Below are 19,071 nucleotides of genomic sequence, written 5' to 3'. Positions count from 1 at the left end.
TCGCGATGTCTGAGGGCCGTCACGAACTTAATGTTAAGGGCTAGGGCTTTGAACTGTGAGCCAACTTTGTGTCGTTCGGGACTCCTTACCATTTTTAATTAACGGTAAGAATGGAAATTGTTCACTACCAAGAAGCTAACAGTGGCGCTAGTAAGGCCACCGATAACGCAGCAAGAACGAAGCAAGTCCTAGTTGACTGTCGACAGAATTAGCTGATTATTATATCAAGAGAAGGGGCGCAATCTCTCTATGATTGTCACAGCTATTTGGTGTTGAACCGATTACAATGAGATACGATACATTATGACTAAAATTTATGGCCCCATATTTTCTTCCACGGCAATTTTCCAGTATATGTGATTGAGGACGAGGACGTGATGTTGTTCACCGTAGAAAGAACCGTGCAGGCACTAAATTTTCTATCTTTTCGATCTGATGATAACGGGGAATTACTCACACTCTCCCGAATAATTCTGTCGCGCCGGCTCTCTGGACCAATAGAAAAACCATTATTGATACCTGTAGTAGAAAATATGCTTTGGGACGTGGGCGACCGCGTAAGAGGGAATTCTTGACCGAAAATGTTGACGTTGTCACATCTAATCAAGCTTTGACTTGTGTATCGGAGTGTGTTATGATAAGCATCATAACCAAAGTCCTCATACAAGTCGCTGACTACGTTCTCGCCGTCCAAAGAATGATATACGCATCCATATTCGTCTTCATCGTCGCTCAGTACATGGTGACTTCCCCTGCTGTTGTCTGGTGGCCTTGTCTCGTAGGAATTCGACGGTTTCGCAGACATATCGCTGAGCGTTGTAGGATGCGCATCTGTCCAAATCGAGCTGTCATTCCTACTGGATGAATTTTCTGAATGGGCGGTTGCGTTTGGTCGTTGAATCTCTTGCTGTTGTTGATCAGTGCGATAACTCAGTCCTGAATCACCTGAGCTGTTCGCTTGTGTTGTATTCTCTGTCGAAGTACTGTGCTGTTTCAAATGTGTTTGCATGACCGGCAAACATGAAGATAGATGATCATTAATTTCACCTGCACAACATCAGTGTCCAACATCAGGGATCAGAAATGCACACAATTACCATTTGTCGGATAGTGGGAAAGACAGATGTAGTCAGCATTGATTGTAGGCAACGTAGGCGATTCACCTGTAATTTATGAGCAAATGAAACTGAAACAACGACGAACTGGAGAGCATACCAACAACCCTAGCCATTCTATTACCACGGATGCTTCGACTGCTGCGTGTGCTACGATTGCGTCGAACAGAGTTACTGTTCCGGAAGCTCGAAGCTGGTGGAGTGGGAGGAATGACTGTAATATTGATTGGTCGATTACCGGTGCTGAATCGTTCAGAAACAAAGACTGAGCCTTGACAGTCGCTTGCAGCATCTGTCAGCGACTGTTCCAAGTCATCGCTCATGGATGAAATCACGCTAGATGTCGAAGTCACCGAGAATCTGTCAGGCACCCATACTGTTTTTTCACCATTAGGAGAGTCGACCCATTGACCTTGCTTTCTACGAGGTGGTAGATAAGTCTCATAGTATTGCAGCAGCTTTGAGTACGGATCTCGGGAGAGTTCACAGGATATCTGACGCCGGAGGATTGTATCGGATTTTGGAGTCGGAGAGGTCGGCATAGAAGGATGCTGTGCAAATTGCGAAGTCGGCAATATTGATGCACCTGCTGGGGAGTCTGCCGTGACGCGTTCGCTGATTGTAATGCCAAGACGAGTACTATGGAAGCGCGATATCACTACAGCATTCAACTGAGGAGTCTCGCACGGCATACTGTCAAAAGTCTGGCTGACATATGTTTGAAATCGTGAGAAACGGTGGCTGCTCTGAGTAGAACTGACGGATAATCGAGTCCATCCACTAGACTACCGGAGGTGCTGGAGTAGGAGCAACCAGAGGCTTTTGACAAAAGCGGAGTAGTAAATTAACCCCGGACGACAAGGGCAAGGGCTCGGTGCGTGGACATTTAGCACGTGCACAACAAGGGGTCCGACGCCAAATTAACTGGCGCTTGTTCGAGTCCAGCTTAGTGAGTCTCGCTTGCTCGCGCACGTGCCTCTCGATCCGGAAACTTCCGTTTCGACGCGTTTACGAATTGACGCGTGCTGATAAGTAGATTATAAAAAAGTACGTGTGGATGCGCAAATTTGGCCAGCCACGACTGCAAGGCGTTGTGACGTATTTTGCAGACTGTCGGCAGGATATCGGAGCGACGACCAGAAGGCAGGCGACCAAGCATACCCAGGGCAAGGGTAGCCCTGTCCAAGACGCGTATCGGCCGGGTAAGATTTGACATAACGCGTCAGGCCGGGTAAACTCCAGCAACTGTTTTGGTGCGCGGCGGGGCCTTCGCATGTCTGTCTGTTCGAGCTTGCATTCTTGCACACTCCCTCACCACCGCTGCTCGAGACCTCGTCTGTCGTCAGCTTCCTCCGTCTCTACAACGCGCTTCTTCATCTATATCCTCGGCGTCGCGCTCCACCGGTGATTATACAATTTTCTCTTTCGATACCCTCTAGTCATGTCCACATCTCCTCAAGTCGCACGGCGCGTCCTCGGTGATGTGTCGGCGAACATCATGCATACACCCCACACTGCCATCAATAAGCACGTCGATTTGTATACAGCTGCGGTGGACTGCAGTTCTAATGCGCGCAAAACTGGTCCGGCACGACACTCGGAATCGAAAGTCGCATTGGACGGTAATGTTGAAAGGCAGGATGCGGGCAGGCAAAGCAAAACCACCTTGCCAAGTAGTCCCCAGCAGCCTTCCTGCGGGGATATCGTCGTTCGGCAACCGTCAACTGCTGACGAGGTAAGCAGCCATATGTTATATTTGACTCCGACTCCGTTGATGACTAACGCGAACCCGATATTTCATAGATCCAGCGCGGTCTTACTGTACTCTCGCAATCGCAAACGCGTCGGCTGCCGTCGCCAGCGTCAGTTAGAAGATCAAGTTGCAAAGTGGTATGCGTTTTCCTGTTTTGGAGCACGTGAATTTGGGTTGACTGTTATCTTTGTAAGCATGCCGACCGCTTACGAATGCGACTTCGACTCGCCATGTACAAGGTCAGAATCAACCAGACCACAACACCACTCTGCGATCTTCCCTTGCCGCCATCTGCACTCCCGTCAGGATCTACTAAGTCCACGTCCTCCATCTTACCACTAATGTCATCTTCCCAACCGCCACTAATCAGCGAGATACTCAGTGGTACCCGAGCAATTACAGGCACGCGTACCGCCTCACTCTACAATGCCGACGCCAACGTTGGCGCCGCCATTGCCGCTGTGCGACTTCAAAGTCTCCCTGCAGTTATGTCGGATGCTGCCGTTAGAATAGCCCCTGGTGTAAGCAACAAGCCTCAGCTACCACGACGGAAAAAGATGGGAACTTTTATTCACAACTCTGGCCCACCTCAGTCAACTTCGTCCAAGTCAGCAAACAGAGCAGCTAGGTATTTGTACGACACCGCTACCAGCAATGGCCGCCGGAGAGGCCGTTCTAAAAAACATCATCGTAGTTCCAAGAGAGCTAGTGACTCTGGTGCTATTGTGAAAGATGTATCGAAGAAGCGCCCAATTCACACAAATGTGCCAGACATCAGCGGTCCCTGGCAAGATAGCAGCGTGATTGTCGTAACACCGGCTCGTAAGCGATCGAGCCGTCCTGATAAGATGCTTGTCGTGCCAAAATTAGGCGCTGAGGCTGAAGGAAGTTCTGGATTGTTCAGCAGTCCATTTAAGAGTCAATTGCCCAGTTCCGCCATTAAAGGCACGCCTGGCCAGATTGGCGCTGCTCGGAGCTTGCTTGAATTAGGATGCCTGTAAGAATCGTCAACATGGGAATTGTCTCGCACATATTATTTGCAATGATATCATTAGACAATTTGAGTCAATTTAGAGGAAGTCGCGGTTGGGATACTCAACGTGGGATGTTCTAGTACATCAACTACGCAGATCTGCTGCCTAACTATACCTTGCACAGATGTTAGTGCATGACATGCCGATGTATATTATTAATTTTGATGTTCATTTCTCTATGTTTACGATGTGTACATTGTTGTTTATTTAGCGAGTTATATCCAGTATTAAAATCTAATCATGATACATTCCTGTGAGGCATTTGTGTGACAATTCAAACCGGACCGAAAACCAGCTAACAGCGGTAAGTCACCCCGCAATCGTCCAACTCCGTAGATCGTCCCTCTCTGCCCATCCCATAATCTCTCCGTTCTTTCTTTTTAAGTCTACCCCAACACCAGGCACCGTTCCGGCTAGGTCCGAATACGGCAAATCCTCCGTCAATCGCCGGCCTCTGCTGAAGCCATCGCTGTCTTTCGCCCAACCGTCACCTCCAGCAAAGATATCTTCAATGCATTCTTCAGCCGGTAGTTCACCATCCTGTCGCTGCCACGACGCCGTAAGCGTCTTTCTATATAGACTAGGTGTTGCTTGGCTCGCGACGATCAGTTGCGATGGCACATCTGCAGAAGTATGTTAGTCGCAGTGGGCAGAGAGTGGTAAAAGTTCGCAATTGGATCACCATACGTAGAGGATCGTCTTTCTCTTTTTGCTCTGCTATTACGCCAGTAATGCCGCCAAATACTTGCCCCGACGATAAGGGAGGACTATACCTCTAATTAGAATATTCCCATAATATCAGCAAACGTCTACATACGTAGAAAAATTAGCATCACCTGATAATTGTCTGCAATCTAGCGTTATCTACAAATAGACGTTAATATTCGTCCACACATACAGCTGCAGCCAGCACACCTTAATAGTGGAATTGATTTTGCTCTCGTGTAGCAAATACCTCCTTCCAGTGGGTTTCTCTTTTACAAACTCAGCCAGGTTGAGTTGTAATGTCCCTAACTCGACCTTCTCACCGGAATATTCGCTAACAACTTCAAAAACAACATGCTTGTCGGAAAGCATTCCGTCCTTCTCTATCACCATCCTAACTCGCGCTATCTCCCTCTCATAGTTCCATATAGCCTTGTGGTCTTTGATGGGCACTTTATCTGTTCTACCGCGAGCGTCACCACGAGCCGAATCCTGAAGATGCCAGCGGACGAAAACGAAACCAGAAACGAGGGGAATATTGGCTAGATCGTGTATTGTGACCTTGACCGCGAACTTCGGCCGCCGAGACTTAGGGATCAAGACGTTCATTTTAAGATCCCAGGCAGATGAAAAGAGCGGATTCTTTGGTTCCTGTCTGTTCTATGAATACTTGAATGAACACGGGTCAAGTAATCGCACGCAGTCGCCAGAGTTTTCCCCGTAATACTCGAATCTTAATAATTGCTGATTCCTTGTCTCGTAGAGTATTTTGGACCGTTCTTTCGAGGTGTATCCCATCATTTTATGGTCTGTACATTGCAGTATCGCCCCGCCGCACATCATGTGGTCAAATAACCCTAACCCAAAGGAACTGTAAAAGTGTAGTAATCCTCGATCAAAATTAATATCGAACGTCTACAAACCCAAGACAATTGAAAAGAACTAAACAACGCTCTATTCTGAGATAATCACACTCTTGAACGCCCAAGCATCATATAAAAAATACATACTAGCCGTCTTTCAAAATATGAAGCGCATAATATTTTGTATTAGCTTCGCCCAAACACCTGTACCTACCGCAACAAACAAACTCATTTACATGTTACATTCTTGGCCTTCGACTAATAGTGATACCGGCTACCAAATGTCATTACAATTTAATTACTGAATGCCATATTAGGTCATTAATCATCCAACCTCTGCAGTCCATGACCATCGATTGCACCATTTTCAGTCGGTCCATATGCTGGTTTACCAATGGCCGATTCCCAGAAGTTAAGCCATGCAACGACATCAACTCCGCTATCATCCTCATAAACATAGAGAATCTCCTTAGTGCTCTCGTGAAGGAACCGTATGTTCTCACCAGTAATAATATGAACCAAAGCACCGCTACCAACATGCCGAATCTCGATAAAGCTCGGCTCGAATGCGATGACGTATGGGAAACAGAACACAAACGACTGTGGTAAGCCTTCCCAGTAAATCATCCAGTCAGGACGCGACCTCCACCCATTTCGGTTTACATAAAACGAAAAGTCAGAGTAATTAAGTAAGAAGTCGCTCTCTATACGGTAAATTGCTATCGGTTTCAGACCTTCCTTATGCATGACAAAATCCAGTGAAGTGTCTGCAGGATCCAAAAGTGACTGGGTGTCTAACGTCTCCAAAGATACTATTTCGAAACCCTTCGCACAACCCACGCAAACTTTCGACTTGAGAAAAGATAGAGAAATAGCTTCAGAAGGAACGTAAAAATCTTTAAACACCTTGAGACCCTCACTCTGACCTTGAAGTAATCTGCGGAAAGCTGTCTGCTTCTTACCGCGAGAATGAGGCTCTTCAGGTTCTAATGCCCGCACTGTGGTCGTCATGGCATTGGTTTTCACGGTACACACTAACACACGACCCAAGGAGATTCCAGATTTGAAGAAATTAATGTGCGTAGCCACCTTCTTTGGCCGCCTTGCTGCTGCCACCACTGACGCGCTACCGGCTCCATTGCCCGCGGAAGTATTACCACCTCCGTCCGTATCAAATGTGTCAAGAGGCCAATATAGGAGCGTCTTATCAGATAGCGCCAGTAACATTGAGTATTCCTCCAAAACTTCCAGCTGCGTAATGTTCGACACAGGCACTACTCTCTGAGGTCGTTGAATTCGCGACGAACCACGCGCAGGTCGTGTGTCTGACACGTACACACCGTTGTCAGTTCCGTAGAGCATCTTCCGTCCACCGTCGAATGGAACCGCACAATTCACTCGATTAGAGCCATCAAAAAACCCTGTGCAAAGGATTGTCTTGACATAGATTCCGGCTCGTTCCCGAAGTACCCGTTGCTGTGCCGAGATAGATTCCACCCATTTCTTGCGACTAACATAGGTCGGTGCATATAAAGTAAGCTCATATCCCCTTCGTCCTAAGTGCGTGAATGTTATTGGATGCTTATTGTTGGCACCTTCTGATCGAGACGGGACAGATCGAGTTGTTGGAATGAGAGAAGACGATGGTCGCTTTGCACCTTCTTCTGATTGAGATACTACTAAAAGTTCGAGAGGTATTGGCTATCACAAGAATTAACTTCTCGATCAAATGCGGTTTGAAAGAACCGAAACTAACCTTTCTGAAGACCTTGCATTGTTCTCTTCGATTCACAACTTTTTTTCTTACAAATAGAAGGCAATGATCTAAAAGATACACTGCTACGTCGGCCTGCTGGTCTTGTAACCTCTTTTTCAGAGAGCCTTGAAACAAGATTTGCCGTCCTTCCTCTGTCAACTTAAGATCAACATATTCACCTGGAGGGAAAATCAAACTTCGGCTAAGTTGCATCAAATCGATCCTATTATTTGCTTTGCCGGTCTCAATATTCAACTTCGTCAAAAAGCCTTTAATCAGCGTAATGACTTTGGCGACATCTTCTTTATCAGGAGAATCCGCCGGAGTGTACTTCAGTACCTGCTCAAGTAATAATGGATACTTCGCAAGGCGTGTAGTCGGCTTGGTCAAATAACCATTAAGCTCAAGCTTTCTAGACTCCTTCATTCGCTCTGTGTCGTCGACAAACTTGGAAAAGAGCAAGTTCGTGGACTTTTCTCTTTCGAATTCATGCTTTCCATACAATTGATTGGCACCATACTTGATAAACGGTGCGAACCGAGGGACATGCTCTAGCATAATGTCTCCAATTTGTTTCACGACATGAGCTTGTAGCTGCCGCTTGGTCAACGCTTCTGCCAACCGAGAATTTACCGCATGAACTTCCATAATATTGGAAAAAACTGTACGAATGAACTTCTCTCGTCGGTGCTCCGGGATAATATTAGATTTCCGAAGTGGTATGATCCAGAAATCCCGAATGTATTCGAGATCTTTCACAAAGTCGCGCTCTGTATATATAACTTCGCAAATTACTTCCTGTCGCATTTTCTCATGCTCATCGACAGAATCGGCAATCTCCTTTGGTACTGAATATATCCAGAGCTTATTTTCCTTCTCATTTTCCTCGGTATTGAGCGAGCCAGTAGAATTTTGACGCCTCAGAGCTCCAGTAGTTGAAGAAAGTTTTGCAATATCGGATGCTGTTGATGCAACTGCAGTTGCTGCCGACGAAGCTGTTGGATGTAACTCTTTTGCGCGGAATTGTTGCTCCAGGCGCTTGGGACAATGAACTGCGTAACAAACTTGAGATCTCGTGCATGTTGGCGAATAGCATTCCGTCATGAGCATGAATATGCCATTAATTCCCGCAGTCAAAGTCTTCGCTTGCTTTGAAGCGTCTGTAGTAATTGACGCCGGTGTAGCAGGAGATGACGGCGGAATCGATGTTGTAGTTGACGGTCGCCGTCCTGAATCCTCCTCGGTGTCCTCTTCGTCGTAATATTCATCTTCGTCATATTCCATTTCAGATATCGCTACAGAAGCGAGATGATTATCAATCTCTGGTGCATCACGAAGCTGATAGACTTCGTCTTGATGGTCACGAAGCTTATGGACATATGTGACATCATGGAACAGCTTCATGGCATCCAATGCACGGCCGAGGAGCAGGGCTAAAGTCCGGTCAGGAGTCTGCAGAATATACATAAGCAAATCAACAGCTTCCGCGCCGGTGAATGCGTTTTTGTAGGTGAGTCCATCTTTGACACGATCACCGGCCTGCAGCCGCTCGACAAAGGCTTCTGCCACAACAGAGAGTAATGCTGGGTAGACCAGGGGCTTGCCTCTAGATGCCATAACAATTGTGGAATGTGAAGGAGCATGAGGATGAGAAAAAGAATAAGACGAAACCGGAAGTGACGGAACGTGTGTTGGAGGAACGGGTCTGCCGTTCAATGAACCAGATGCAGTGCGCTCCCGCTCCTTGGATTTATTCGCACTATTTGTAGGCGTGGTAGGCACAGCGGCAGATTTCAGAGATTCATTTGCAGACGAACGTTTCTGAGAAGGAGACGTGCCATTGGCTTGTAAAGCCGCAGCTAGATTCGTAGAATTGTGAGGATGATGGAGATGTTGAGCCGATGGACGAGGTTGCAATGCCAGGCGAGCCTGCTGCTTGGTGATCTGGTGCTGAAGAGTAGCCTGCTGTTGGTGGATGTAGTTATGATGCAAATTGGTCTGGCTGGATTTATGCGAAGACACTCCTGGCGGCTGTTGTGCAGGTAGCGCCGGAAGTAGGTGTGGGGTCGACTTCGACGACACGGGAACATGCGGAAGTTGAGCTTGGGGAGCGCGCACCGACGGTCTCGTGGGAAAAGGAAAGTAATCCGAATCTGGCTGGCCGGACAAAGGCGAGACGGCCAAGTGGCTAGAGTCGGACAGCTCGACCATTTGGCAGCGCAAACAGGGATGGGCGAAGCTTGCGGACAAAACTTCCTGGGTCGTGAAGAGAGAGATTCGGCGACTCAAGTACATGTAAATTACAGGTTGCTATGCTGACAACTCTGTGCACCTTGGCTTAGCCTTTATGGTCTAAATTGCAAATATTTGTTGCATATATGGCTTGGACCAGGGACCGTTGATTTGTGACTGTATGTGGCATATGAGCGGCCGCGCTGTCTTTCAAGTCTTTGTCGTTGTCCGCGGTAAGGGCTTTAGGCCTTGACCGCTGTTAACGGCCAGTTACCCGGCCGGTCCTATCTGCGGCCATCGCCCTGTTACTCTGAGTATTGCTATTTTGTCTCTCGTCAGCTACGGCCAGTTCCAGCAACACTATACTTTACTTCCGTCACGCATATACTTAGTTGCAATGGATACGGAGAACGAGCTTTACCCGACATTCGCGCCCTTCTTCGGCTTTGCTGGGTACGTCTGTGGTGCTGACTGGTTGTTGCTGAGGAGAGCGAACAAATGGAGCAATTGTTGGTATATATCACTTCGGATCTCCAGATTTACAGATAATAGCCTGCACCGATGTCAATTCATATTGTGCGAAACAATTATTATCTATAGTAGAGAGAACTCCCCTGCTGCTGCAATCTGATATGGATGGAGTGGCATGAGACCTTGCGAGAACAGCAGCGACGCATTCAGTATACCAGTATTTAGCGACCGTCACCATTGATTGTTTAATATAGTGCAGCCAATAAAATTGTTAACCGGAGGATTCTGGGTACTCTCCGGTTGAGAATATGTCACTTATCGAGGAACCGTTGCAACGCCGCATCTGCACATTTGTTCGCTGAACTTGGCTAACTTTGCACACATTTCAATGGCATTTAATTTACTTGCAGCGTATGCTAATTATTGTTGTGTTTAGATGCGCCTCGGCTATCATTCTCTCGTCCCTCGGCTCTGCCGTCGGCACTGCGAAGAGCGGTATCGGTATTGCTGGTGTTGGTACGTTCAAGCCTGAGCTGATCATGCGGGTGAGTCTATCTCTCAATTCTTGTTTCTTTGTGGAAGGATTCAAAGGAATGAAGCATAAATCTAACTTGAGAATCGTTTAGAGTTTAATTCCAGTCATTATGTCTGGTATCTTGGCCGTCTATGGCCTCGTTGTGAGTGTCTTGATTGCTGGTAAGTGAATTTTTCTTCGTGTTTGACTGCATATCTAACGATCTCGCAGGTGATATGTCACCAGATAATGAATATTCCCTTTTCTCAGGCTTCATGCACCTTGCATGCGGCCTCTGCGTTGGCCTGTCCGCACTAGCCGCCGGATATGCTATCGGTGTTGTTGGGGATGAGGGTGTTCGGCAGTTTATGCTCCAGCCTAAGCTCTTCGTGGGCATGGTGAGAAATATCAATGTTTCATATGCTCTGGGGCAACTACTAATATTTTAATAGGTTCTTATCCTCATTTTCGCGGAAGTTTTGGGTCTGTACGGTCTTATTGTGGCTCTTATTCTCAACACTAAGGCCACTGCTTGAGTAAAAATATAACAACAATAGCATATTATGAAATGTGTGAGACGGCTATTTGGGAGTTTCGGATTGGAGGATGTGTGGCAGGAGGCCAAGCGCTGTTCCAACAGTTTTTCGTCATAGCTTGCTTTTCGTAATGGAACGTGCTTCATGTAATGATTTCATTGAAGTCCTCTGATCGTTTTAGCAGTGACAGCTTTTGCCTTCTATTTTCTGTCATTTTACGACAACGGTATAATCATATAAAATAATTCTATGTGCTCAAATGTTGTTTCCGTCGGCACATTCACGAGACTATATGTATGTAGGGAGTTTAATAGAGTCTTCTTAGAAGGGCGGCGTGTTATTTTGATGTGAAATATTACTATATCATATACGTTTCGGATAAGCAGCCAATGTAGCTGAATAAATGTGGTAAGCCAATACGACTGATAACTGGATATACAATATCCTTTAGCGAATAGATTACCGTACCAACCAAACAAGTGCGCCGAGCATACTGAAATCTGGAAGATCAAATGACGACATACAAAACTGTTGCAATGAACGGGTAAATAGCAAATCACGTACAATATAGTCAAGAGACGCAAGCAAAATCCTGACGAAAATCAATTGCCTGCACCTTAATTGCATACCACCATTGCTAAGCTTAAGGAGAGTCCTCATTCTGATCAGCTGAACGAAATAGCATAATGGAATAACTTGAACATTGGCGAACTGTACAGGCGTACTATTTAGCACAATTTCAACCAATCAAATTTCTGCGCATATGACCGACACAAATGACAGGAGATGCTGATATACGACACATTTTGATAAGGTCCCATTTGCCGGCCAATGTTCATAGCGCCTCGGCGCTTTCTCTCACTAGTTTGCGTACGCGCTTCTTGAATGTGGGATCTGCAATATTTAGCTCTTCGCTTCCCACCGCGTCTTCGGCACTGATCACTTACAATCCTCCCTGAGTTCCCGGGCAGCATCGATATTAGCTGGCGAATCAGGGTTCGGTGATGAGAGCATCGCAATGACACTCAGTAGAATAGTTTCGGGTGAATGGACAGGAAGCCAACGTTCTCTATCGCGCATTAGTCCAGCTCTCCTCATACCATTAGACGGATATTAGATCGTAAGTCAGCATACCCAGCGTCCTCATAACCGTACTTATCTTCGCCAGGAGGGTGAAGAATACTAATGCAAACGTTGCCATCTTGGTACACTGTGGAAATATCCAAAGTCAGTCAATCACCATTTCCCTTCACGTCGAATGATCGTCAGTTCTTCCCGGTCCATACCGTTTGGATGCCACATCGCCGTCTCAAATCTCATTTTTGGAGGTTGAAGGGGATATTCCTCCGGGAAAGAGAGTCGTGCCTTGAAGAATCCGCCTTCATATAAGGTGTCGTCCGGCCCGATCAATAGAACCTCCCACTGGTAAATATTATCATCTACTAGACCAGCTGATATTCCTATAACAATGAAAGTTAAGATAGCGCTCCATATCCAAGACTTCTACCAGAAGGTGTCACTAACCAGGAATGCCGTTCCGTGATATTTCGCGCAGTTGTCGCCGTAAAATGGTCTCCGACGGTTTGGTAGCCATGACTCGATGCTGTTTCTCACCTACCAGCTTTTCGCCAACCTGAATTCCTTTAAAAGCAAACAATACAAGAAGATGGTTGCGGTTGAAGGGAATCTGAACAATAATGTACAAAAGGTCTCGTGGTGAATATCAGTTAAACGTTTGGAACGTTGGGTAGGGCAGTTTATGAAGCGCCGCATGGTCTTCACGGAAGCTCAAAAACACGATTGGAACCTACACTAAAAACCGGAATACCTTAAAAGGGCATATCCAAAGTAAGACATTGATCGTAAATCCTGCCATTCATTCAGCACTCAGGGACATGATGCTCAATGCTTACGGTAGCCTTAACTAAGCACGAGATCTTACAGTATCTAAGATTAAGGTCATCTACAAAAACAGTAGTTATCAATTTTCTACCCACAAACAAAAAATTTTAATCGTCTACCCATGCATAACACGAAACAGTCAATTTTGCGCCCAAATTTAGTAATTTCTATGCCTTAATCGTTTTGAAGTCCGTATCCTTCGCTTTACCCGAACTGATTAGGTCTACGCTGACATCCAGGAAAACTGCCTTCACTGCATCCCTCTTGGTGCTACAACTAAGCTTCTGAGCAAAGTCAACAAGTTCAGTGTCATCGATTTTCTCCAAAATAAGGTCAACATCATCAAGAGTGGAATCGATAACCGCAGGTGAAGCCACACCGTCGACGAAATAATTGGCATCCTTAACTGCAGCCTTGACGGCTCTGCGGTTTTTCTTCTTGGCATTCTTTGCGGACTCTTTAGCCTTCTTGGAATTCAGTCGTTCCTCCTTGGAGCGCTCCTCTTCCTCCTTGCGTCTACGTTCTTCTTCTTCCTTAGCCAGCTTCGCCTGCTCAGAAGCCTTACGGGCATCAGCCTCACGCTCCCACTTTCGCTGGTCCTTGGCCTTTCGTTCGGCTTCTTTGAAAATCTTGACTCGCGGATCCGACGTCAAACAGTCATCAACCAGCTTTCGAAGTCTGGCCGTATCCTCAGTCTTACGCTTCTGTCGGGCAGCCTTATTCTTACGTTCAGTGTAACGCTTGTTGTCACGATTGTCGCTATCATCGGGGACATCCTCATCCAAATACTCGAAGGAACGCCAAGAATCAAAATTGTAGAAGAAGTTATAGAAATAATCAACGTCCTCTTTTGTCGAGCTTCCATCGCCAAGCTTTGGAACTGGGTGCTTCTTAGAGAATCTGCCCTCGGACTCGAACGCACGGCCCCAGTCTTTGTAAAAGCTGCCTTTAGCTTTACGACTAGGAGGCTGCACGTCAGCAGCTTCGTCAACAGAGTCAAACTGACGGCGTTTGACAGGATCTGACAGGATTTCCATTGCTAGTTGATATGTGAGCCAACAAATACCTTGATCACAACAATGTTACTAGACCTACTGACCTTTCTGGATACACTTGAAGAACCCATCGTCATCGATGCTGCCGGACGCAGCCTTCTTGTCAGGATGATGTTTAAGCACTTTCTTTCGATCTGCACAAAAAACGATTAGCATCTGTATAAATGAGCCCATTTGGGTAAACCTTAGGATCCATACGGGCACGTCGAATCTGCTCGTCCGTAGCTCTATATCTGTACCTCGACAAGCCTAGGACCTTATAATGATCTTGTCCCTAATTCAATGTAAGAATGTGATGCAGATGCCACCAATTGTCAAATTGTACAACCTTCCAGTCCTTTGGGTCCCGACTCAGCATTACCGGATCTTCTGGCTCTTCATCCTCAGAGACGGTCTCTTCTTCAACATTCTTGACATTGATCTGGGCCTGAATTCGCTCATCTTCAGACCAGGTCCGTCCGCGGAGAGCACGACGTGCATGCGAGAGATACTGAGGACCGACGGGCTCGATAGCACGAAGGGTAAATGCTATCCATAATTTCACATATTAGAACAGCTTCTCGACTTTCTGTGACAAATGTTCCTTACCGGACAAGTGGCCATAGGAGACGAAAGCGTCTTTCTCCGTACGATCCGCCCCAAGAGGAGGCAAAACGGCAGCAGACATGGTGGTAAATGAATTGCTGAGACTCTTCCTTTTTAAGTGTAGTTGTACTATAATTCTGACAGCCTAAATTTTTTTGTTCCCTTAAAGTAAAGCGAAGTCAGAGCACATAGGCAGTTAAACCGAAAGTTACTTACGTGCCAATGAAAATGGCATAAGTATTACGTGATAGGCCGGCATTGATGCATAACAGCGAAACGCCAAACAAAAGAAACAGGTCAAAGTCTGACCAGTTGACGTGGAGCAATCGAGGAGGTGGCTAAATACATTCTCGGAAATACACTGCGCAGCTGCCAGCCCGCTAAGTGCGTTGGCACTGGCCAAAGGTGAGATGCCACCCTCGCGATATCAACTAGTTTTGGAGAGAGAATAGACAAGGCGGTCTAGCATCCATCCGCGACCTCTCTAAACTCCTCTGGACCGCGTTCCTGAAGGCGGCGGTAGCTCACACCATGGTTTCTTTCTATCGTAGCCCACTGTTTTTACTGTCAGGGCTTCTGCTCAACGCCATTGTCTCTGTCGGCGCGAACCAGGATGTTTTCATTCTGCAACAGCCTTCCAGCGCTCCTCCTCCAAAGACTTTGCCGCTGCGGCCCATCGAATGGGGCCAGCTGAACTTCATCAGCACCACTGATACTCATGGCTGGCTTGCCGGCCATCTTCTGCAGCCCAGTTATGCCGCTGACTGGGGTGACTACACATCGTTCATTGAGCATATCAAAGAGACTGCAGATGAGAAAGGTGTTGACGTTATTGTCGTCGATGATGGCGATCAGCACGATGGCAATGGCCTATCAGACTCGACATTCCCGAATGGCGAAATTAGCCAGAAGATTTTGATGATGGCTCCGATAGATTTGATGAGTATTGGCAACCATGAGCTCTATAAGTGTGAAGTTACTCAGCAGACATATGATATGCTTGCCCCACATTTTGATGGAAGATACCTCACTTCCAACGTCGAGATTATGCTGTCTAATGGGTCGTGGGTTCACATTGGCCAAAGATCCTATCGATTTACTACAAAGAATCAGGGCATCAACATCATGGCATTCGGATTTCTCTTCGACTTTAAGCTCAATTGCGAAAACTCTCGAGTTTCCGATGTTGAGGATGTCGTTCAGCAAGCATGGTTCCAGTCTGCTATCCGTGAGCCTGGCATCGACATGTTCCTCGTTTTTGGTCACTATCCAATCAGATTCTGGCCGGAGATGTGGGCCATTCACCGTGCCATCCGTGCGGTGCATAAGAGCATCCCAATTCAGTATTTTGGAGGCCATTCTCATGTTCGTGATTTTACGGTCCTTGACAGCCGTGCATCAGCTCTGCAGGCCGGCAGATTTTTGGAGACTGTAGGTTGGCTTAGCATTGACGGTATTGAGCCTGGAAAGTCCGAAGACTCCCCAGACTATGGCAAGCCGTTGAAGTATTCGCGCAGATATCTCGACTTCAATCCTTATTCGTTGAGCTTCCACGCCAATAAGACACTTGGTCCTGATGGCACTTTCGGTACCAAGAATGGCAGGAAGATTTCCAAGATCATCGACGATTACCGTGTTGAACTCAACTTGACATATCCGTTTGGCTGTGTTCCGACTGATTATCTTCTCGAGAAAGCTATGTATCCTGGCCCTAACAGTTTGCTGAGTCTCTTGGAGGAGCACGTTTTGCAGAACCTCGTTGGCGACGATGAGACTCTTCATGGCAAGTCGAGGCTTATTTTTATTAATTCTGGTTCTCTACGTTATGATATGTATGGTGGTATCTTCACAGTCGACTCAGGCTATATCGTTTCTCCGTTCGACAACGCGTGGTTGTACATCCCCTCCGTACCATACTCTATTGCAAAAAAGATTCTCGGGAAGTTAAACGCATTGGACTATATTTTTATGGAATTGACCACGCCAATTTCTCGCACAATGATGGTACGGCAGCAGAATCTTGGTGATACGTTCGACATCAACGTCATGAATTCTCTTATTTCCGCTATGTCTGGTCCACAGGACCAAGAAGATCTTAAAACTACAGGATACGTTACAATTGATGATTATGGTATGGATGGTGATGATACTCCGCATAAGCCGTATCCGTTGTATTATCTCCCTAATGCCGTTGCAACCAATGACTCTTTTCCTACCGATGGCTCTGCGCCGGAAGCGACCGATGTTATTTTCTTGGACTTCATGAAGCCATTTGTGCTTGAAGCATTAGCGAAAATCGATTCTACCACGTCCAAGGATGATTGGAAGGTTTTGGAATACGGTGGGAAGCCAGTCAAGGAATTGATCAAGGACTACGTTCGTGGATGGGGCACTGAGTGCATCAAGGACTTCAGGTAGACGCCCTGCGCTCTTCTATTGTTAGATGTGGTCGTGGGTGCTTCTTATTAGAGCGTAATGGAAATCATGTGTGGGTGGAGATGGCTCGTGTCGTGGATCTTTGTTAAGCATATGGTATATGATTTAGACGGAAAGAAGTAGGGGTATAGATGACATTATAACTTGGGTAGACGTAGGTATACAATCATCAGACATTGCATATTTTTTGTGATTTTTGCTTTATATTACTAAATGTTATGTGGTGTTGAGAGTAGAGTTTTAGGTGACTTCAAGTAACAAGGAAACTTTTTATCTTCGCACGACTGACTAGACAATTACATAACGCATACTACTTGAATAGTAGTGAAACACTAGCATATATATATATATATAGCACATGAGAGAACAAACAAACCCAACACATCCTTATCTCACAATTCCACCGCTTACTTCAAAGCAAGTGCCCGACGCTTATCCCGCTCCTCGGCAATGGTGAGCTTAATACCCTTGCCCTTGGGCAAGCTGATGAGAGGCTTGTTGCCTGAACCAATGACGAAAACGTTGGATAATCGGGTAGCGAAAGTGTTGTCGAGCGAGTCTTTGATGTGAACGATGTCAAAACCACCTTCGTGACGCTCACGATGGGTGATGACACCAACACGGCCAATGTTACGGCCGCCGGTGACGACCGCAAGGTTTCCTACCTCAAACTTGACAAAGCTATCGATCTTGCCAGTGTCAATGTCGAATTTTATGGTGTCGTTGACCTTGATGAGGGGATCGGGGTAACGGATTGTGCGACCGTCGTGTGTGACAAGGTATGGGATACCCTTTTTGCCAAGCTGGACACGCTTAACCTTGCAGAGCTTGTAGAGGGATTCCTGTTCGGTGATACGGTGAATGGTGAATCGGCCCTTGATGTCATACAGGAGACGGAAGTGTTCGCCGGTCTTCTCTAGAGTGATCACATCCATGAAGCCAGCGGGGTAAGTAGAATCTGTGCGGACTTTGCCATCAACCTGGACGAGACGGTCGTTCAAAATAGCCTTGACCTCACGACCGTTAAGAGCATATTTCAAGCGGTTTCGCAGGAAGATGATGAGCGGGAGCGATTCGCGTAACTTGTGGGGACCAGGTGATGGCCTTGGAGCCTGCCAATTATCGTAAGCAACTACTTTGCAATTCTGACATCAAGACCTGACAATAATTCCCCAATTCATATTTTCATTCTTAACCGTATATTTGCAATGTCAAATGCCCGTACAAATAACGTCGACTTACATAGGCACCAGACAACTTGTCGAGAAGCCAGTGCGATGGCGCGGCCAAACGCTTCATGTGTTTCTTACTGAAAAGCGATATTAGTGTTCCCGTCTCACTCCCACAAGCTGATAATCATAAATTGGTTACATACGGTCCTCTAGCCATGTTCACAATTTGTGTTGATGTCGGTTGGAGATCGAAAGGATAGAGAGTATGATAGAAAAACGTGAATGACCGGTTCTGTGGTATGTCGGTTGCCCTAACGTGTCGGCTTCGGTGTGGTGTAGTGAGAGTGGAGGCATATTGTTGCGAAGTTCGAAAAAGCAGTCACGGTCACTCGCCGGGAACAGCGACTTTCATTGATAAAACTTTCTGGATGACACAATATCAGGGTCTTGTAGTTTTATCGGGTATTGCAATGGCACCCAATTCACTGTAGAATCGTTACGACGTACACTACGCAATCATAAGAAATGCGACATTACTTGTGCACGTATGTTATAAAAATAGACATATGAAAATTACGTCTTCCTAAAGGCTGCAAAGTGCACATATTGCCACAATTATTTGCCGATTGCTTGTGTTTAGTGTGCAATTGCCTGATTTCATAGACTAGTATCAAACCGTGAAGCTCAGTACCTCAATGGTAGATTTGGCAGTAAAAAGACTACGGGTTTCCAATATCTCTAAAAGTAACGTTTGAACTAAACGATGATGACGAGTTTAATTTGTTCTCGTGAGACAGCAAAACAACTGTCATTGAAGTTAGCGTGACGTTAACTAGTAATACACAGTTAGGGATCGGCACGGATACACGGATAACGGATATATCCGTGGATATCCGTGAAAAATTACGGATGCGGATAGACAGTAGGCGGATATGGATACGG

At 46.3% G+C, this 19,071-nt stretch overlaps 9 protein-coding genes across 9 annotated transcripts; 3 read left to right on the top strand and 6 right to left on the bottom strand.

Moving 5' to 3' along the window:
• Positions 1-86: 86 nt before the first annotated feature.
• Positions 87-1,943, bottom strand: V1513DRAFT_320873 (uncharacterized protein). The gene is made up of 3 exons (XM_066894681.1): positions 1,216-1,943; positions 1,098-1,163; positions 87-1,047 (listed from the first exon to the last, which is right to left on the bottom strand). The coding sequence occupies exons 1-3, from the start codon at positions 1,805-1,807 to the stop codon at positions 308-310; spliced, it is 1,398 nt and encodes a 465-aa protein (XP_066750469.1). The 5' UTR covers positions 1,808-1,943; the 3' UTR covers positions 87-307.
• A 487-nt stretch (positions 1,944-2,430) lies between these two features.
• Positions 2,431-4,163, top strand: V1513DRAFT_481806 (uncharacterized protein). The gene is made up of 3 exons (XM_066900370.1): positions 2,431-2,850; positions 2,919-3,005; positions 3,063-4,163. The coding sequence occupies exons 1-3, from the start codon at positions 2,557-2,559 to the stop codon at positions 3,867-3,869; spliced, it is 1,188 nt and encodes a 395-aa protein (XP_066750468.1). The 5' UTR covers positions 2,431-2,556; the 3' UTR covers positions 3,870-4,163.
• A 48-nt stretch (positions 4,164-4,211) lies between these two features.
• On the bottom strand, positions 4,212-5,216 carry V1513DRAFT_461172 (N-terminal C2 in EEIG1 and EHBP1 proteins-domain-containing protein; the record flags this gene model as incomplete). Its single annotated transcript, XM_066899885.1, has 4 exons — positions 4,212-4,525; positions 4,590-4,675; positions 4,720-4,766; positions 4,818-5,216. The coding sequence occupies 4 exons, from the start codon at positions 5,214-5,216 to the stop codon at positions 4,212-4,214; spliced, it is 846 nt and encodes a 281-aa protein (XP_066750467.1).
• Positions 5,217-5,791: 575 nt separating this feature from the next.
• On the bottom strand, positions 5,792-9,437 carry V1513DRAFT_428296 (CNH domain-containing protein; the record flags this gene model as incomplete). Its single annotated transcript, XM_066896271.1, has 2 exons — positions 5,792-7,171; positions 7,227-9,437. 2 exons carry the CDS (start codon positions 9,435-9,437, stop codon positions 5,792-5,794), a joined length of 3,591 nt encoding a protein of 1,196 aa, XP_066750466.1.
• A 283-nt stretch (positions 9,438-9,720) lies between these two features.
• V1513DRAFT_454859 (V-ATPase proteolipid subunit C-like domain-containing protein) lies at positions 9,721-11,394 on the top strand. The gene is made up of 5 exons (XM_066899432.1): positions 9,721-9,911; positions 10,366-10,474; positions 10,556-10,625; positions 10,675-10,841; positions 10,896-11,394. The coding sequence occupies exons 1-5, from the start codon at positions 9,856-9,858 to the stop codon at positions 10,977-10,979; spliced, it is 486 nt and encodes a 161-aa protein (XP_066750465.1). The 5' UTR covers positions 9,721-9,855; the 3' UTR covers positions 10,980-11,394.
• A 332-nt stretch (positions 11,395-11,726) lies between these two features.
• On the bottom strand, positions 11,727-12,810 carry V1513DRAFT_320423 (ubiquitin-conjugating enzyme/RWD-like protein). Its single transcript, XM_066894680.1, has 5 exons — positions 12,504-12,810; positions 12,266-12,439; positions 12,114-12,189; positions 11,927-12,048; positions 11,727-11,873 (listed from the first exon to the last, which is right to left on the bottom strand). Exons 1-5 carry the CDS (start codon positions 12,571-12,573, stop codon positions 11,815-11,817), a joined length of 501 nt encoding a protein of 166 aa, XP_066750464.1. The 5' UTR covers positions 12,574-12,810; the 3' UTR covers positions 11,727-11,814.
• V1513DRAFT_454851 (DnaJ domain-containing protein) lies at positions 12,729-14,824 on the bottom strand. Its single transcript, XM_066899431.1, has 5 exons — positions 14,525-14,824; positions 14,265-14,464; positions 14,135-14,210; positions 13,981-14,070; positions 12,729-13,920 (listed from the first exon to the last, which is right to left on the bottom strand). Exons 1-5 carry the CDS (start codon positions 14,601-14,603, stop codon positions 13,049-13,051), a joined length of 1,317 nt encoding a protein of 438 aa, XP_066750463.1. The 5' UTR covers positions 14,604-14,824; the 3' UTR covers positions 12,729-13,048.
• A 38-nt stretch (positions 14,825-14,862) lies between these two features.
• Positions 14,863-17,239, top strand: V1513DRAFT_454850 (Metallo-dependent phosphatase-like protein). The gene has a single exon (XM_066899430.1). The coding sequence runs from the start codon at positions 15,053-15,055 to the stop codon at positions 16,937-16,939; it is 1,887 nt and encodes a 628-aa protein (XP_066750462.1). The 5' UTR covers positions 14,863-15,052; the 3' UTR covers positions 16,940-17,239.
• On the bottom strand, positions 17,214-18,628 carry V1513DRAFT_421686 (40S ribosomal protein eS4). Its single transcript, XM_066895962.1, has 3 exons — positions 18,333-18,628; positions 18,200-18,266; positions 17,214-18,069 (listed from the first exon to the last, which is right to left on the bottom strand). Exons 1-3 carry the CDS (start codon positions 18,344-18,346, stop codon positions 17,365-17,367), a joined length of 786 nt encoding a protein of 261 aa, XP_066750461.1. The 5' UTR covers positions 18,347-18,628; the 3' UTR covers positions 17,214-17,364.
• Positions 18,629-19,071: the final 443 nt, after the last annotated feature.

The sequence above is a fragment of the Lipomyces chichibuensis genome, assembly GCF_038497645.1.
Source record: "Lipomyces chichibuensis strain CBS 12929 unplaced genomic scaffold V1513scaffold_83, whole genome shotgun sequence".
Taxonomy (NCBI): Eukaryota; Fungi; Ascomycota; class Lipomycetes; order Lipomycetales; family Lipomycetaceae; genus Lipomyces; species Lipomyces chichibuensis.
The sequence above is the reverse complement of the archived record's forward strand: the minus strand, read 5'-3'. Positions and strand labels throughout refer to the sequence as shown.

Bases quoted from the DNA above. Each gene is read 5' to 3' on its own strand.
- V1513DRAFT_421686 (XM_066895962.1), bottom strand. The intron at 18,070-18,199 runs GTAAGTCGACGT...GATAATTGGCAG, and splicing joins ACAAGTTGTCTGGTGCCTAT to GCTCCAAGGCCATCACCTGG.
- V1513DRAFT_320873 (XM_066894681.1), bottom strand. From the start codon at position 1,807: ATGCCGTGCGAGACTCCTCAGTTGAATGCTGTAGTGATATCGCGCTTC. The intron at 1,164-1,215 runs GTATGCTCTCCA...CATAAATTACAG, and splicing joins TAGAATGGCTAGGGTTGTTG to GTGAATCGCCTACGTTGCCT. The intron at 1,048-1,097 runs GTAATTGTGTGC...GATGTTGTGCAG, and splicing joins TTCCCACTATCCGACAAATG to GTGAAATTAATGATCATCTA.
- V1513DRAFT_454851 (XM_066899431.1), bottom strand. From the start codon at position 14,603: ATGTCTGCTGCCGTTTTGCCTCCTCTTGGGGCGGATCGTACGGAGAAA. The intron at 14,465-14,524 runs GTAAGGAACATT...AATTATGGATAG, and splicing joins CTCCTATGGCCACTTGTCCG to CATTTACCCTTCGTGCTATC. The intron at 14,211-14,264 runs GTTGTACAATTT...ACATTGAATTAG, and splicing joins GGGACCCAAAGGACTGGAAG to GGACAAGATCATTATAAGGT.
- V1513DRAFT_454850 (XM_066899430.1), top strand. From the start codon at position 15,053: ATGGTTTCTTTCTATCGTAGCCCACTGTTTTTACTGTCAGGGCTTCTG.
- V1513DRAFT_320423 (XM_066894680.1), bottom strand. From the start codon at position 12,573: ATGGCTACCAAACCGTCGGAGACCATTTTACGGCGACAACTGCGCGAA. The intron at 12,190-12,265 runs GTATGGACCGGG...ATATTTCCACAG, and splicing joins GGCGATGTGGCATCCAAACG to TGTACCAAGATGGCAACGTT. The intron at 11,874-11,926 runs GTAAGTGATCAG...TAAATATTGCAG, and splicing joins CCGGGAACTCAGGGAGGATT to ATCCCACATTCAAGAAGCGC.
- V1513DRAFT_454859 (XM_066899432.1), top strand. From the start codon at position 9,856: ATGGATACGGAGAACGAGCTTTACCCGACATTCGCGCCCTTCTTCGGC. The intron at 10,626-10,674 runs GTAAGTGAATTT...ACGATCTCGCAG, and splicing joins TGTGAGTGTCTTGATTGCTG to GTGATATGTCACCAGATAAT. The intron at 10,842-10,895 runs GTGAGAAATATC...ATATTTTAATAG, and splicing joins CTAAGCTCTTCGTGGGCATG to GTTCTTATCCTCATTTTCGC.
- V1513DRAFT_481806 (XM_066900370.1), top strand. From the start codon at position 2,557: ATGTCCACATCTCCTCAAGTCGCACGGCGCGTCCTCGGTGATGTGTCG. The intron at 2,851-2,918 runs GTAAGCAGCCAT...GATATTTCATAG, and splicing joins AACCGTCAACTGCTGACGAG to ATCCAGCGCGGTCTTACTGT. The intron at 3,006-3,062 runs GTATGCGTTTTC...TATCTTTGTAAG, and splicing joins GAAGATCAAGTTGCAAAGTG to CATGCCGACCGCTTACGAAT.